Raw genomic sequence first — 18,723 nt, forward strand, 5'->3', positions numbered from 1 at the left:
AACCTGCAGACTACGAATGAGTGGTTTTTCTTGATGCTGTCATGGTTTCTCATAGACAAATATAAATTCAAGAATATAATTAAACAGCAACATGATTTCAGCTGTTCCATAATCCTAAACCAAATTTACAAGTTTATTGGTTTGTTTAGCCCGATATCAATGTGTCATTATGCGTTACGGGCTCACAGCATCAACGGTTTCCCGCTCCACCAGAGCTCTAAGAAGACTCTTACAAAAGGGAGAGGATACCTCAATAAAGTACTAAGCATTCTCAGGAGCTGTGGGGTAGATACAGAGCAAAGTAAACCCTGTTTATTTCTTGTAGGGATTGTGGTTATAAACAGATTATTGAGGTGCAACTTTACCTTGTTTACAGTAAAATATCTAAAATCCCTTGCTAATGGCAGCTCACTTATGGATTAAATCTGAAGCCAAAACACTGACCTCTTACCAGCCTTGTACTATGGCATGTGTTGGAACAGGGTTAAGATACTGAGAGTGTAAACGGATCGAAGATCAGCTTCTTTGGGGTGTAACATTACCCTGACAAAGAAATCCCATCCCTGCCTTCTAGTGCCCTGACTTCCTTCCTCTTGGGACGAGGCCTCTGTAACACTATCTGTGGTGTAAACTGCAGGCAGCGATAAGGTGGACGTGTAATACCACTAAAAAAAAAATCTGCAGTACTTTTGTTTAAATTAAGATTTAAACATTCATTAAACAAAATTAAAAAGGTGCTCTAAGCGATGTCAGGCATTTTATTTTAGGCTACAACATTTTTTGTCACATACAGCAAACATCTTCTCACTATCCGCGAGCTGCCTGTCCCCTGAACACACTGTAAAAAAAACTCGGTCTCTGTAGACAGACCAGACTCCACAAACGGCAACAAAAACAAACTGTGCCAACCTGCACCAGGAAACATAACAAACAGCGTTCCAGCCAACAACCGACAAGAAGGATTTGAGGGTGGGGGGTTGGTGCGCGTGCACATGAAGGGGGGTGTGGGGAGTGGAGGAGAGAGAAGCGTGAAGAGGGAAGTTAGCTAGAGGAGAGCTGTCCTAGACAACGACTAACATTAGAGAGGGAGGGGCGAGCTAGCCTCCATTTTGTTTGACAATAATTCGAACGTCAACAAGAAGTGACGTCACCCAACATCGCTTAGAGCACCTTTAACATGATACATTTATCTTCTCTACATTCTGGTCGACTACGAGATCCACTGTTGATAGTGGCTGGTGAATTTGGGGATGCACAAAAGACTTGGAATGCAGTGAAACATCCATCCTTACACACAGCTAGCCTTACACATCCTCTCTGTTTCTCTGTCTTGCTCCCTTATCCGTTTTCATTCCTCCCTGCTCTCATCTTTACTTGTTTGTAATTTGAGCCCAAGAGCAGTAAAAGACAGCCTGCTACTCACTAGGAAGAATATAGATAAATGGAGTCTGACAGGAACAAACTGCTGACATGATTGATAGCAAAGCCACAGCAAGAAACAGCCTCAAAAACATGACAGCAGTGTTTAACAATATATATCATCCCTCTTGGTTTTCAATCTACTGTAGTCCGGAGCAGTTTCATTGTGGTTATTATGTCTGCAACTACAAAGTCTCCATTTGTCAGTACAAAGTCAATAACTGGGATGAACAGAATTCAGGGACTTGAAAAATGATATGAAAAAAGGGTTAGTTTTAAACAAGCAGGCAAATCGTGGGCATTGGCATCAGATTCTTTTTTCTGTTTTGAAAAAGGATGAATACAATTCATACTAAAATATATTAACTTGCAAATCATGTGTGTGTGTGTGCATTTGTATTGTATGTACCTCCAGTGTGGTCAGTACTATCTTTTCCACAGAGTTGAAATAAGCCTCCCATAGGAACTGGGTCTGGTGTCTAAGGGACAGGATCTTATCCTGGTGGATGGAGCGCACTGTTGAGGGGATCTGGGAAATAAATAAATACACGTTACCCCAGACAGAACAAGAAAAAAAAAACCTGTAGTCTTGTAGAATTACACTGGGTACCCACAAAATGCGTTGTCTGCAGAACAAGTGCATTTGCCTCAGCTGTCATATACAGTAAATCTGTTATACAGGTTACAGTAGCTTTAGGAGACAGTGGTCTCTGTATGTGCTGGGTGGCAAAAATGCAAACTGGATTAAGAAGCAAAGAACACCTGCATACTGCCATTGGGTTACCAATTTTTGTTTTTAGATCAAGCCAGATAATAACCTTCTGTGGTCACAAACATTGTTATCCTCAAGAAATGCTATGCTTATGCTTTTTTTTTAAAGCAGTGTTGACTAAACTTTAGAATACCTTTCAGCAGCTGTACCTACCTGTAATAGCAGCCTTTCATCCCCAATCACGGCTGCCGTATTCCAGTCAATGATTTCTGAGAAGGGCAGCTCCCAGCCATTACTTAGCATCACTGGCACACAAGCTGCCTGTAAGAGCAATACACATCGTCACACACACACACACACACACACACAATAGGTAATGAGATTAAGTGTCTAAAAAAAACTGCTTTGCGGAACCTGTGATGCTCACGACAGGTATTGTCATGTATGGTAAAAATGCAAACATACATCAACTAGAAATAAAGCATTAACACATACATGTATTAAATCCATGGTGTGGATAATTTGGATAAGGGCACTAGGGCTGCAACAACGAATCGATAAAATCGAAATTCGATTATTAAAAAAGTTGGCAACGAATTTCATTATCGATTCGTTGTATCAATATGCCACTCAGTCGCAGAGATAAAAAAAATTGAGCGCAGAGCAGCGCGAAAGAAAAGAAAAAAAGAGCAGAGCGGGGGTAGAGGAAATATGCAGCCCAGCCCTGTAGTCGCGTCCCCAGCGGCCGCCTCCCAGCATATGAGGCGTCCTTTTCGGCCGTCTCCCGGCATGTGAGGCGTCCTTTCCCTGTAGGGTATTTCGTGCTGGCCACCACGAGAAAAACGTCCCCGTGAACACGTATCAACAGATTAAAAATAACGTGACATTTACACGAACTGCCCTAAGACCGGGTTGAAATACGGAGAGAGACCGGAGAGACCCGTAACGTTGTTCTGAAACACATGGCGGAGGCAGAGAAATCAGTACGACCTAAGTCATCCAAGGTGTGGGAGCATTTCACACTAAATAAATCGAAAACGTGTTAATTGCAAGATAAGCACAAGCGAAAATGGCATGGCACAGGCGCACCACGGTGATGATTCAGCACCTAAAAACGTAAACATGTTGGAGTCCTTGATGAAGAAGGGCGTTCAACAGCAGGGTGAAGTCACTACAGAATCCTACTTTTGTTCCGTTTTGAATTGAGGAACGTAACGTCCGTCCAGTAGCTCTTCTGGTGCTACTCGTTATCCAGCTTGACAAGCATGACAAGCTAGCGTTAGCTCGTTAATAACAGTAGTAAAGCAGAGGTGGTATAATAATTTGCAAGACTAAGACACGTTTTGAGATATATATATTTATTCTGTGCTTTGTCCCATATCAGTTATTGTTGACAAATATATTTGTGTGTGTTGTACTTTTTAATTTCATTTTAAAGTTCTTTTATAGCACTTGGTCATCTTAAGCTGTGTTTAAATGTGGTGTACAAATGAACTTAACTTGCACTTACTACAATGATGGTAATAATTTAATGAATAAGCTTCAAGTGAACGTGTGTGTGTGTGTGTGTGTGTGTGTGTGTGTGTGTGTGTGTGTGTGTGTGGTCTTTATCTGCTCTTTGGGTTACTTACCTTGACACAACTATTAACTAAAACAACAAGTATGTATGTACTGAGTTGAAGTAAATTAATGCTTTGTTTTTTTATCCGATTCATCGATTAATCGAAAAAATAATTGACAGATTAATCGATTATTAAAATAATCGTTAGTTGCAGCCCTAAAGGGCACCATCTGTTTGCCAGTGTCACGTCCCATGTGACGTTAGTCTTGAAATATTTATATTCAAAGGGAACAACCAGACATCACCCTTGTGGTATAGGTTGCATTTCTATGGGCAATGATAAAAAGACTGGAGAGAAGAGATAACTGAAATATATTACTAAATTGCTTATGATCTGCAAACCCATGTTATCGCTGTACAAGGTTCATTTCCCAAGCAATCAAATCAGGCAATTTAACCAATAGAGGAAACATATCTTCTAACACATTTCCATTAAGTACAGAACTGCTGCAGTACCTCGATGACTAACTCTCAAAGTAACTAGGCAGTGCGGCTTCATGAAAATGATCATTATGTTCAGTGGAAAGGAAGATACACTTTAAAACATACTTGAACATTAAACCCCTGTGTCTGAGAGATTAATGCAATTGCATTGAAGTGTGTGTATCCATGTTTGTAAATGTGAATTCATTCACCCGTTTGTGGGTGTGTGCAAAACGTTAAGTGCATGTTTGCGCTGCCACAGCGCCCTGCCTGCAGTGGCCAGCACTATAATCTGTTAAGAGGGGTCCTATTCACCGCCTGGCCATGGTCACTCGCTACACATGCACGTCCAGCTACAAACGCTCCTGCCTCAGAGTGCTGCAGTGCTCGTGTAATCTCCTCGGTGTCATTAGCAAAGACAGCAATCTGCTGAAACGCGGCCATGCTTTCCCTACCTATCTGCTCTCACAAACTAATCAACTAGAGCCTCCTGTAGCTCAATCCTCTCCCAACTTCACACACACACACACACACACACACACACACACACACACACACACACGGCTTTGAATTCCCTCCATTTTGCAAACACACATGCATAACCTCAATGTGACTCTACGGCTTATTATGGCATCTGCAATGCACAACCTGATCCTGCCAGATTGCACTCTACATCATCTGCCAAATCAGTCAACCCCTCCCCTCCATCCCAGCACTGGTTCTATCTCAGCTCTTGACTATTGCAATGCTTCCTATCTTACCTGTTAGAATACTCACTTGAGCCAATGTAACTAATACAGCACCCACATTCTCAAGTGTCTGCCTGCCCTACTACTGTGCTCCTGCATACGGCTGTGAGTGAAAAGACACACCAATGCCTCCAGGCCATGCTTGGTCCAGCCCTGCTCTCTAGCCAACATCTGCATGTTACCTCAACTGCAGCTGCACGGCTTTCTCTTCCTGTGTCGACCTGGTCATTCTTCTTTTTCTCTACCGTTTCCCCAGGACTAGTGCTTAACAGTACTTGACACAAAACATAACTCACACAGAGGAAACTCACATAGAGGAAAGTAACACCATGACTTTGGTTGCTTTTGATTTTCTGATGACAAAATATTGACTTTTTCCACTGTTGCACAATGTAAGTCACTGGAGAAAGAAAACAGCTAATATCTAAATCTAATTGTACACAGAGGCATCTCCAAATCATTCTCCCATATATATTCACCGAAATACAGGACTATTTTACATGTGGATATATTCTCACTATCCTGGTACCCAGAGAGCATGAAGGCAAGAAGGCATTTACAATGCTTATCGTTTAAATTTGTCTCCAAGTGTCCTGCAACTTTGATGATAGATGTCAAATTCAACACACCAGTGATTTATGATACCTGTTCTGATCATAAATAGCAGATACTCACTCGTGGTATAGTCATTTACTGTTTTATCGTGACATCTTGCTTACTGGATCATTCACCTACATTAGCCTGCATTGAGATGAACTCACTAAAAAGCAGATTTTGTTTTAAAGAATGTTCTTTGGTTTCGTTGGTTCATTGGTCATACTCCAGAACTGATGCGTACACGGACAGCTGCGGACCCTACGGGCGCATAGTAGGTCTGTTTACACTATCCTCGTGGAGAAAGGGTTCCACACATACAGAGTAGATCATTATGCTACCACTTAGTAGTGAAATGGCTGCCCAGACATGTCCGTGCAGTCACAAAAAATTGTCGGACATCCGCACAAAGCCTATGCGTACACCACCTGATGACAACATATGTCACACGGCTAGCGCACAGTACAATTTTGGCTTAAGGGTAATATTAGAGGAGAGGATGACTCAGGGAGGTGCATGAAGAAACTCAAAGAAATTGAAAAAGCAGAACCAGAATAAAAAGTAGAAGAAGAAAAATAAATAAAAATCGAGAGAGAAAATATGGCAGGCCCAGCAGTGAAGACACTGAGTCAGAGGCAGCTGTAGCAACACTGGCTGCACATTAACAAAATGACGTGGGTGAGAGAGCTACTGGAAGGAACTCAGTACATCACTTTTTCCATTCTCCCCACACTATTAATGGCTTTATTGTTTGGTCATCACAGCTTCAGGGCTGACGCACAGATCAACTTGTGTTTGGTCATCATGTTCAGCTGCCAACCCAAATTGCCAAAATGTACCTTATTGATATAGACACTTCATCAAAACTGAAGCACTTTAAGCGCAAGGATCTATGTGGGTCAGACTTTGATTCAGGGGTTTAATCGGGTCCAAATCTTGCAGCAAATCCTTCAAAATGTGTGTGACAGATTCAGTACAGACACAGACACAGATGTACATTGCCAGGATAAGCCTGACAAGCTTTTCCCGTCACCTGCTGCTATCTGTGTATTAAAATCCCTTCGCTCACCTCAAACTAGCAACCTAGTGTTACACTCTGAAAATGGAAAGTTTTGATGAAAAAAATTGGGATCGTGCAATAAGGCAGGCCTGCTTGTTTATTTCGGTGAATGATTGTAAAGATTTACAAAGAATAGGTCTACGGCATTTACTATCTAACTGGGACGTTTCGGGACACGTTGGTGGGATTGCTATGGACGAAGAGCACGCGCTGATAGAGCAAATTACTAACAGCAGAGCCTAGCAATAATGAGCCGCATCTGTGCGTCACTGACCTGCAAAGCCTCTAAGAAGCGAAAAGAACCCAGCCGTCGTCCTCGAGGTACCAGACAGAACGTCGAGTTGTACAGCATCTCTCTGTAGTCATACCTGTAGGATGATAGCAAAGAAGAGAAGACATTAGCGACTAAGAACTTGTACTCAAATGTACAGTATACTAGCAGTGTCCTTCCACCAGTGCATTAGTTTACACATTGTGTGACGACTCGTGATAAAATCCTGACTTTAGGAACCCAGCAGCCAATACCAGGCCCAAGTGTCCTGAAACTGTCTCAGTGCAGCAGCAGAGGACAGAACAGAAAAGGTACCTCTTTTTAACGATGGAATACCTGGAAAGCACAAGTACTTTCAGGAAAAATCCCATACTTTGAACTTGACTCCTCTCCCCACCCATTCTTAAACCCCTTGCCCTCTCACCTGCTCATCTCAACATCTCTCCCACCATCCAATCTAAGCCTCAGTCAGCACTTGCTTGGATTAAGGAGCTACTTGGAATTCCTTCAGTGTCAATATTACATGTGTGCATGTGAGAGTGTGAAAGAGTGTGCATTTCTGTGTTGCCTGGTTGTCATGCATTGGACCGGGTTTCATTAGATAGGACTGAAAGTGTGCAAATTGTATTTCTCAGGGTACTCATGCAAATGTGTGCTTGTATTTAAAACAGTGTGACCACATTTGCACATGAATGCAAATATGGATGTAAAGTTGATAATTTGTGTACGCATAGTTTGTGTGTGCCTGGGGCAATTTTCCTACGCTCTGCTTTGTTGTATATAGATTTATTATGCTTAGGCTGTACTCCTGTGTCTCTAAGTGTACTGCTTAGTGTCAGTGTGGCAGTGTACAGCCATATAGATGTAGTTCCCCCTTAGTACATTATGATATCAATAACACTTTTCCTTGTTATACCATTGTGCATCAATCTGAATGAGATTCTAAGCCAAGTAAAATGTATCCCAAAAAGGTGTCTGACCAATATATACTAGTCTGTTTTGCAATGATCCAAGTCATTTATGGAGCAATGAAGAGACGGTCCATCTTAACCCCAATATTTTAGGGAATACTGCAGACAAACAAACCACAGCGATGTAAATGTTTGATATAGAGGAATATACATAAAAACGTAAGACACAATTGATTCCCATTCATAATTTCTGGGCCATCTTACAATTAATTTAAACATGGTTGAAAAGCATGCATGAACTATAGAGCTGTCTTTACCACATACTTCCATGTTCCATATTGAAATCAGCCGGGGTTTGTTTTAGACAACGAGTGCTTGCCAAATGTCAAGCAAAAGTATTTTAGTATTCATCTGCTAACAAGTGGTTCCATCTATACCTCCTTTCATTCAGCAGAGATCACAGGATGCCAAGCCAGCTGGAAATCAAGTTCTCAATAGCTTTTACATAAATAGCGGTTATGCATGATTAAACTGAGTGAAATAACGCTGACACAAAGTCTGGTTCTCTTGTTCTTCTACAGTATACAGTATGGAGGTCACAAATGAAAAATTTTATAATATCAACTGCAATGTTTGTTGAATCTACGTTGGTGTTCTATTTGGATAAACCCAGTTTAGATACCATTTACAATTATCAGCCACTACAGTGACTTTTAACAGCCATAAAAAGCATAACAGCTACGGTTAAGCTTGCTGCCATCTCTAGTAATACAATGTAATATAAACAGCAATCCATTATCCACAATGCACATATTAGTAGGTTAAAACAAAGAATACTAAAGGCTAGGTAACATCACAGATGCTGCTCTGATCTGTGCATCCATTATGAAACAACGATCCGATTAACCAGATACTCCATCACAGATAGGACAGGCTATCATTAAGGATGACAAACAAATAATCCAGCCACAGGCATGTAATAACTGACCGTTTTTCAAGCCTATAAAAACAAAAGTATAGGTCCATATCTGGGCCTGGCTGGGTGTAAATCTCCCATCCATCCCATTTCCTTCCAGAAAAGACCAGATGTTTCTCTCCCTGCATACTTCCATTCTTCTCTACTCTTCCAGGTGGCTGCCTGTGGGGAGGAGCAGTCTCACAGTATGCTACTGCATGTCAGTGGAAATGTTAAGGATGAGTGTTAAAAAAAAAAATCTTCTACATGAACCCAACTCCTGTCTTGGTGTGCATTTTCTGTTTTATTTCCCCCAGATTTTAAAAGTGCACATGCACGTAGGTGTTCAACAGATCGGTCTCATTGGAAAGAAATCAGGATAGATATCAGTGATGAGTTAGTCACAGCAACGTCCGCTATTAACTCGGCATGATAAGAGGTCAATCCTGCCGAGTCCCATATTTCCCCATAACATGCAGATGGCTGCTGGCGAGCAGTCTCACAGTAGCAGATTGGTCATCACTGAATAATCACACCATTGAGCTGGAATATTCTTTTTTGCCACCTCCCTATAATGATATAGTGCAAAATACTAGAATAACTTACTTTACTATTAGTTATTCTTAAAACTTCAGGACTAATTATGGAGAAACTGTCCAACAACAGGCTTTAAAAATGGCACAGCACCATCATACTCTACTGTAGCATCATCATTGCCCTGGAAAAATAGGGTATTTATGCATTATCATGAAGAAATAAATTGATCATCTCAATCTCATCTCAATAAATTAAAATCATCTAAACAGCTAAACTGCTAAACAATGTATCCTACTGTAGAGCTGTGCACTACAGCAGCTTCAGCCTGGGAGAATGTATGTAGTGGACACATTCACTGAGGATTTAACCTCAACCAACTGTTCAAACAGAGTGACCACACTGTTGACATTTCCTGACCATGCAGTTGCTCTTGGTTAGAAACTACCATCTTTTAGAAATGATGGTTCTTTTATATGACCACTTTATGCAAACCCTGTATGCGTTTGTAAGTGCGAGAGTGAGGGAAAAAGTAACTTTAAAGTCCTGTGTTTTAGAGGGGTAACAGCTTTTAGGAGCTTAATTTCCAGTGACATAATAGTCATTCTCATACTGAGTTGACTGGAGACAATGATTGGAAGAAGCGGGTATCATTCAGGAAAGGCAAGACCCAAAAACGTATTCCACCAACAATATTAGCAATCGTTACTGCTCACGGACTAGTCCAGAATATTTCTATAGCAAGCAAGAGAAACGTCAACCATAAACTCTTTCCATGCACCCTCTGCAAGTCAAGTAAAGGTTGGCAGGACCAGATCACTGTCAGTTGGAACATGTCTCAAAGCGGAGATACATATTGTACATTTTAAGGGTATATTTAAAGTCCATTAGAGGGGCTACGCATGGCATTGCTCATAGAATTGGAGTTACTTAGATCCAAGTAACGTTTTTTGGCATTGTGACATAATGCCTTTGTTTACCTCAATAATTTGAGATATGACCATGATGAAAACATGGAGGCTGACTCACTGTGACTGGTTTGCTATAAATTGCAACATAGTTTCAACTGACATGGGAAAAGTATATAGTGACCACCACATTCTACAGGAGAAGGTTTGCGTGAATAATATCTAAGTCTACTATTGCGTGCATCATCACGTCAACACCACAACTCAGATCAATAATAAAACTATACTCTATTCTGGTATTCAATTTTCTAGGTCTCTCATTGGGAAAAAGAGAAAAGACCCGTCAGTCAAATGGTAAACCATTACCTTTTTTTTTATGCTGTGTGAGATCTACGGTTATGCAATTTTTTATGTAATCCTATTAATTCATGGATATAATTAAATGGCATTCAATAATACTGCAGGAAAGGAACAAAGTATGAATCACAGAAAGAGAAAAGGATAACAAGAAGTGAGTTGGGTCCAAAAAACAAAAATTCAACCAGTCTCCTAGCAACAAGAATGGATGGCGTGAAAAAGAGAATGCATGGCTCACTCTGTTAAGTGCCTGAGGAGACTCAGAACAGCGTAAGTGTTTGTCTCCCATAATCTGTGTGGACCACACACATTTACAACAGGACACCTCAGAGAGAGGACTGCAATCAAAGGAGGCATTGCTTCAGCTGCTCTATGACAGGCCACAGTGCTCGTGTAGGTCTTCTGTGCTGGGATAGAGTGTCCACCAGGGACTATGGATCCATTTTATTTAATTCATCCAATTAGATTAAAGTGGCCATATTATGCTCATCTTCAGGTTCATAATTGTAATTTGAGATTGTATCAGAATAGGTTTACATGGTTTAATTTTCAAAAAACACCATATTTTTGTTGTACTGCACATTGCTGCAGATCCTCTTTTCACCCTGTGTTCAGGTCTCTGTTTTAGCTACAGAGTGAGACCTCTCAACTTCTGTAAGATCTTTGTTGTCAGTCGCACATGCGCAGTAGCTAGGCAAGGATTACATGAGCTAGCTAGCTGTTTCTGCAACTTCGGCCTGTACAAGGCAGGATTAGCTGGGAGACTTCTTCTAAATGAGGGCGCACTTCCAACTTTGTGTGGAATAACTGCAGAACAGGGACATGTAAGTAGTTTTATACTATTTATTTTGTAGATTAGGGTGAATTTGTGTGTGTTGTAGCAGTGTTTTGCCATTGAGAACGAGCTTAACAGTTAGCCCCCTAGGCCCCTCGCCTCGGCTAGTTATGTAGAAAGCCATGCAGATTTTGAACAGCTTACCCTGGAGACTGAAGGCACAAATAAACACCCCTAAATCCCAGATTTTTTCATAATATGGGCACTTTAAATTTAAGTGATACAAGGGGAAATTACATTTTTCACTTTGTTGTTGGTTATTACACACCTTCATCTGATTGTTGCTCTTAGAACATCTTGGCCTTTTTTATAAAGGTTACAAATTATCCAAAGCAAGAGGGATTCTAACTAATGGTATTACAATGATAAGATAAAAGAACATCAATGTAACTTTACTAAATCATGATCAAAACAAACTTACACCAGGACGCTTTAAGATGATCAAACAAATAGAAGAAAACATCGTTTTGCAATATAAGCTTGGTAGTTATTGTAATTCAACAAAAATTACATCATACAGTAAGCTGGACTAATTAATGGAAAAAGAGCAAGTAATCGGACTCCATGCTGTCAATCATCAAATGATTACCCTCTATGAAAACTCAGCTGTGGCCTAACTTATTGCATGTGCCTTCATCTGTAATCGGGGGGCCTAAGTACTTTAGTTGAGGTAAATATTATGCTTTTTAAATGGTCACCTGAATAATCCAAAATGCATTCTTTAAACATATTGCCTCCAGTTCATTGTGTAGCCATCACTCGTGTTGGTCAGTATCCTCAACAACCGGGAATTCCCAAACATGAGCTTCAGAGGGGAAAATGATGGCAGCTCTAGTACTATCACCCTTCTCCCATCACGTACTAACTTCATATCACATTTTCTGCTTCCTCTTTTCTGTCAGTTAGGCCGAACGGCAGTTGGCTGTTGCCAGGACTATGAGTTCAAGCCAGAGGAATTTCAGCCTGAAAGGCACCGAGTGAAAGTGACTCATCGGATGAGAAATGGAAAGATGAAAAAACAGCAGTTGACAACTGCATGCTGTGTTAAAAAGCCCCACGCAGCCACAGCCACCCATGGCAAGAATGTCACACAAACATGCACATAAAGCCCGATTTTGATCTCGACAACACATCAGAGCTACTTCAATAGGTCAAGACACTGCCAGACCCTCTTAGACGCAGCTGCTTTCTTTCCCCTGACATGACAGCACACCAAGAGGTAGACATGTACAACACATAGTGACAGACCCAAGGAGGGGATGCTAGCATGTTTTACTCATGCAGGCAAAAAAAAGTGATAGATGGAAAGTGATCCTGGAGAATTGCAAGATTCCCCCCAGAGAATGTCAGATTTCTCACTCTGTGTGTGTGTGTGTGTGTGTGTGTGTGTGTGTGGCAAATCACAGGTCATTTCAGAGAGAGAGAGCGCATTCATATTGGCTTTTCTGTGCATGCATATGCCTGTGCGACAGAGAGGGGAAAGCTGCAAGAAGAGGTCTCACTCTACTTCAAATCCTGGCGTTTTGCTTTCTACCCACCGCAGCTTTAATGGGGTTTAAGGAGCACCACCTGCTCCACCCTGAGATATTAGAGCAAAGATGATGTTTATACCAATACGACTTTTTGAAAAACTAAGCCTTTACTTATTTCCCCAAGGCACCTTTGGCTCACTCATCTTCCTCTGGTTAATGAGTTCAAAGAAAGCTTTATAAAACATTTACAGACACACAGAGGGGGGTCTCAAGTTCTACATGACCCCAGGTTAATTCACATAATTACTATGCTTTGAATCTTATATCACACTTCTTTTTCTTGTTCCCCTTCTGTCTCCATCCATCTTCAGCACTCTCTCAAGAGGAGAACCAAAAACCTTTTCTCTCTACAAATGTCCCTCCTCAAAATGGAGTCATACACACACACTTGACTTTGTTCCAGTAAAATCAACACATACTGATCAACGCACAAAGATTTATCAACATCTATCCAGAAAATGTTTGTGTCATAAAACAGCTGCTGAATTTCAATGAATCCTTTAAGAATTTGGAAGAAGCTGCCCACATCTCTAATCAGCCATCCGTCAGCTTGATGAGGTTGATGGGAAGGATGCTTTGAAGTGCTCTCTCCGGATACCAAAAACCAGAAGATGGGAGTGTTGGAGATAATGAAATGACTGTTGTTAATGGAACAGCCATTAGCGCTGGAATGTCAAGACTGACTTGAAAATACAGGCAACATAAAGATGAAAGATCAGACAGTTCAGGTCAAATTATTTGACTGCAGCGACCAGGGAGAAACTTGCCCTCTTTTGGCAATAGCTGTGAATAATTGTAAAGGGTTATACATTTACTTAGAATGAATCATGTATTCCCAAACAGGATATTAGGCCTGAGTAATACGGTGTAGTCCTTCATGTTTTTATAGCCTGCCCTTGGCCCTGCTCCAGGTCGTACCCCAGTGATCGGTCCTATGACCACTACTATATATATATATATATATATATATATATATATATATTTTTAAATTGATTGATTTATAGAATTTTTTTTTAACAGTTTGGGTGAAAATGGAGGATAACTAGCCAGTTGATATCACGCGTGTGTCCGTGAGAACTGTAAGTCGTATAACTTATGTTTTGGGTTTATTTAAGCCTGTTATTGTATTAGTCTATAGTTCTTGCAAATTTAAAAGTAAGTTAGCTGGTGATTTTGTTGTTTGAGTTCTTCACCTGCTAGCTAGGTTGCACATGCCTGTTGATTCGATATAATGGCGATTGTTGAACACCCTTGTTCACGTTTGTATTTTATGTGCATTATTTACATAGCCTGTAGCGATGCTAGATGTCAGCTCTGCCATAAGCAGCGACTGTGATCACCTTTGCACATTTTGACAATGTTGTTTTGCACTTTCGTGTTTGTATAGTTTGTATACTGTTTGTTAAAATTGTTTCAGTTGTTAAGGATAAATATTTTTAACCATTTGTATAGCGTTGTATAGTTCGTATGGGGTTTGTAATGAAAATAAGCATCAAAGGTCCACTTGTAAAAGAGTGCAATTACCAAAGGGCCCTTGAATTGATCTTTTTAAAACCAAGGATAGCTTGTAGTGATGCTAGATGTCAGCTCTGCCAGAAGCAGTGACTGTGATCACCTTTGCACATTTTGAATGTTGTTTTGCACTTTCTTATTTATTATTATATATTATTTAAAATCTTATATTTAGTGTTTAATAAATAATTGTTAAATGTAGTACAGAGTCTATAGTCTATCGCACAAAGGATCCCCCCCCCACCACCTTAACTAACAAATGTTCTGCGGGAAACCCTGCATGGAGCACTGAGATTTATCACAAATCTCAAATCCCTTACTCACCATTGTTCTTTGTATGCTCGGGTTGGATGGTCGGCCTCGTCTACCGTAGACTTAACCACCAGCATATTCTTATTTATAAGGCTGTTCTCGGACTGCTTTCTTCCAACCTACGGGTCTACATCCTTCAAAAAAAGTATGTGAAGTTATTGTCTTCCCTCCCAGGATTTTTTTCCTCTAAACTGTCCCTAAAGTCAGTACTGAACTGGGAAAAATAGTGTTTAAGTATGCTGCTCTTTCGGCTTGGAATCAGTTACAAAACCACCTGAATCTTCGGGAGCTGGTTTCATTGTATACATTTAAAGTGATTCTAAATGACTTGGATGCTGGCACATCTGGCTGTTGATGTTTTGAATGTTTTGAATGTTTTTGATATCTTATACGTCTGTCATCATGTGTCTTCATTTAAAAAAAAGATTGTTTGTTTTATGTCTGAAACCATGTTAATTGTGCTGCTGTCTGTCTTAACCAGGACACTCTTGAAAAAGAGATTTTTAATCTTAATGAGTCTTAAAGTCTTACATAAAGGCTAAGTTAAGTCTTAAATAAAGGTTAACTAAAAATAACATTTGTTTATCATTCTGGATCCATGGGGTCAACAACCAACTTTTCTCTTTTCTGTGCCTCAGGCTTACAAATTTACAGATCTCTTGGTCCAGCTATCAACTACAAACAACATGGCTCTGGTAAATGACTTACTGAATGAATGAATGCATAAATGAATAACACGTTACACAAGTCCGAGTAAGTGTGTTTGATTCTGAACAAAGAGCAGATTAATCTGAGCGGAGCTAACCCTGAGCTTGAAAGAATGCTGTCGAACAGCCAGTAACTGACTTCTGTTGGAGATAGAGCCTAGCTGGTGCTGCTGTTACCATAGCTGTTCTGCACGAGAGATAAGTCCGGGTCAGGAATGTCTCTAATCCTGGGCCAAGCAGGGACAGATGAAGGAAGATATGGAAGGATGTGAGAAGGCAGATGATGAAGAAGAGAGGGGGACTGAATGACACAGACGTGGAGGGTTAAGCGGAGAGAAACAGGAAAGGAGTGATGAATGGATGAGAACTGAGGGGGGTGAAAGGGAAAGGAGGGTGGGATGTAGGGAAACAGGAGAATAACGGAGGCAAAAAAGAAGGAAACAAAGGAGAGAACAGAATACAGATGGAAATGTGGTCAGCAAAATGAGAAACAAAACAATGAATAAGATAAAATGAATTATTATGTGCATCTGTGCAAGTATCAGTATACCTGTGTGAGTTTTGTAAACATATCAGATTGTGGACAGCTTTTTCAAAACACCAATTTGTTTTTTACCAGGGTAAAGAACCCTGTCAGCTCACAGACAGCCTCCCCCCTTTAATGGCAAAGCAACCGTGACAATAGCCATGACAGGGAGAAGGGGGGCTTTGTAATGTCTCTCTTAGTTCAAAATATGGGGTGTTATCAACTAAATTTGGTATCAATGTCTGATCTAATCAAATCCATCATGCAGAGAGAGGGATTTAGATGAAGCCTGACTGCTGAGACTAGCAATCTGCCTGGACTGAGCAGTCTGTTTTGAGCATTTTCTGTTTGTTTGTGTGTGGGTGTGATTTGGGACAATATCGGGAGGGGTAATGCGTCAGCCAAACTGGACCACGTACGTGAGTGTGTGCATGTGGGAATGTGTACAGGCATAAGGCTTTTTAGGACATACCAGGGGATGGCCTTATGCAAGTGTTTCAGGTGAGAGAGAGGGATAGAGAGGGAGTAGTGAGGGGAAGAAAAAGGAGCGAGTTTGTTGTTTACATGTGCTGGCCGTTTACATCTCGGTTGGTCTTTGCACTTTTGGACCGTAAGTCACACAACCTTGCAAGGCAAGTCAAAATGTGAAGTTCAAGCTTGTGAAAAGGAGAGCTGCTGGTGTTGAGACTTCAGTAAAACCGTCTTAAAGAGCACTATTTCCTCAAAAAGTAAAAGTAGTTCCGGTGGAAACGACCGTTTAACACACTGGTGTTCAGTAGATTATTATTATTAGCAACCAAAACATTGTTTCTGGAAATAAGATATTGCTGCCAAATATTTTAAAATGTATTTCTTTTCACAAACAAAATACCATTTACCTTCACTATGTTGGATATCTCGAAACTTAGGCCCTGACACACCAAGCCGACGGCCAGGAACTAGTGGCGACGAAGGCCGACTGTGGCGTCGCCTCACGTCGGCCCTCATCGCCTTTGTCTTGGTCAAAAATGAGCACTGGAACACACCGCAGAGACTACAGCTGACGGCCAAGTACCACGTACGTTCTGCGCCTGCGCGAGAGGAAATTACTCTCCGTACCAGCAGGCGGGATACAACATTGCTACGATACCCACAACAAACAGCATTTGCACGAGCAGCGGCAAGAACCAAAAAGAGCCTACGGTCCCTCTGCTTCACTCCCCGCCGGGAAGACAGCGGACACTGGGAGATGGCTAACCAGACTGTCCCTCTCCCGGCATGTCATCCGTTCTCTCGGCAAAGAAGTCTCCCTACAGTGGGAGCGGCGCGACCAAACGTCTCGTTAGCTTGCTAATTCACCCACCCAACATGCCTTCATCATACACTGGTTACAGAAAATTCGCCAAAACAAAACTGTCAACTGATCTGGCGATAGTAATGTTCTTTCCTATGATGTGACAAGAGCATGTGAATTAAACATTAAGCTCTTACATTTAACATTTTACTAATTTACAGGCTGGCCGGCTGCTAGTAAGCTAGCTTGCTTGCTAGGGGGCTAATTGTTTAGCGGTGCAGAGAGAGAGAGAGGCAGGTCTATTACGGTCTTTATATATCACGGTATAGGATATTAGTTTATTAACGTTAGTTTATCTTGTAATGTGTAGGTATGTAGAGATCTTTTAAAAGTAAAGACGTAAAATGTTATTGTTGGAATAAATATACCTACACAAGTAGTTATGTATATCTTGTTGTACGTTTGCCATCTTATGGACATAATGTGCAAAAATAGATATTCCAAATTGTTCGAACCTGTGTGTTTTTTTAGAAGGAACATTCAAACGTAATTTTTGACCAAAAATCAGAGGAGCCTTGTGTGTGCTGTCAGTGTTTGTTTTCCTTACTCCATTTCAAGCCGAACAGCCAATCAGATGAATTGGCTGTTCGGCCGACAGCCCTGTTGAATCGGCCGAAAAAAGGCAGACGAAGGCCGACGCGTGGCAACGGTGCGCGACACACCACACAAAGTAGGGTGACGGTCGCTCACTGTCAGTCCAAGGCCGACAGTTGCCTTGGTGTGTCAGGGCCTTTATACAAAAGTGGATGCATACCACTAGAGGTAGTTCAGAAAAAAGAAATTGAGTTTATCCAACCTGCTGATGACAACTAGCCTCAAATGCACTGGGAGAAGAATGGCTATAAGTGCAAAGCCAGTGTGAAGTAATGAGAGAAGCAGCTTCATTCTGCTGCTGAGAGAGTAAATGCGCCTCGCCAAGTCGATCCGCCAAAAACGAAGTGTAAACAGTCTTTTAGCTCTCAAGAGGCAAAAGATGATTACCTCACAATTACGAGACCACAGAGGAGAGAGAAGCCCTACTGCCTCAGTGACAGAAAGAGAGATTGCAGGGTGGTGGCAGTACTAATGATGATGGGAAAGGGAAAAAGACAGCAGTTTATCCCAGAGGATACACAAAATTGCAGCAACTAGCAGAAACGTGTGGCACTTGGCTACAGCATTGGCAATGTGCTTCAAAATAAAAGATGAAGAGGGAACGCCTCATTTAATGGATGTTGTCTGCTGCTGAGATCTTTTTTCTCAAAGCATTGAGACCGCAACATCCATAGAGGCATTCAACAAGTTTCTATTTCAGTAAAGCAACACAATGTTGCACATTTCCATTCTAGATTATGTGTCTATTTTTTCCTGGCAGGCAATACTACCAAGCCTGTCAAATGATTTAATAATCAACCAGCTGATTAGTTAAACAAACACAGTAACCAATACATGTGGCTGAATACAAACACTTTT

At 41.1% G+C, this 18,723-nt stretch overlaps 1 protein-coding gene across 1 annotated transcript in view; it reads right to left on the minus strand.

The window, feature by feature from the left end:
* The window catches only part of LOC144519924 (exostosin-1b-like), a 44,372-nt gene that overhangs the window by 10,596 nt on the left and 15,053 nt on the right, over positions 1–18,723 (minus strand). Inside the window, exons 2-4 of the mRNA XM_078253455.1 lie at positions 6,853–6,946; positions 2,345–2,452; positions 1,829–1,948 (exon numbers count right to left, since the gene is read on the minus strand). Of these exons, the coding sequence (XP_078109581.1) occupies positions 1,829–1,948; positions 2,345–2,452; positions 6,853–6,946 (322 nt within the window). The remainder of the gene's footprint in view (positions 1–1,828; positions 1,949–2,344; positions 2,453–6,852; positions 6,947–18,723) is intronic.

The sequence above is a fragment of the Sander vitreus genome, chromosome 6 (genome assembly GCF_031162955.1).
Source record: "Sander vitreus isolate 19-12246 chromosome 6, sanVit1, whole genome shotgun sequence".
Taxonomy (NCBI): Eukaryota; Metazoa; Chordata; class Actinopteri; order Perciformes; family Percidae; genus Sander; species Sander vitreus.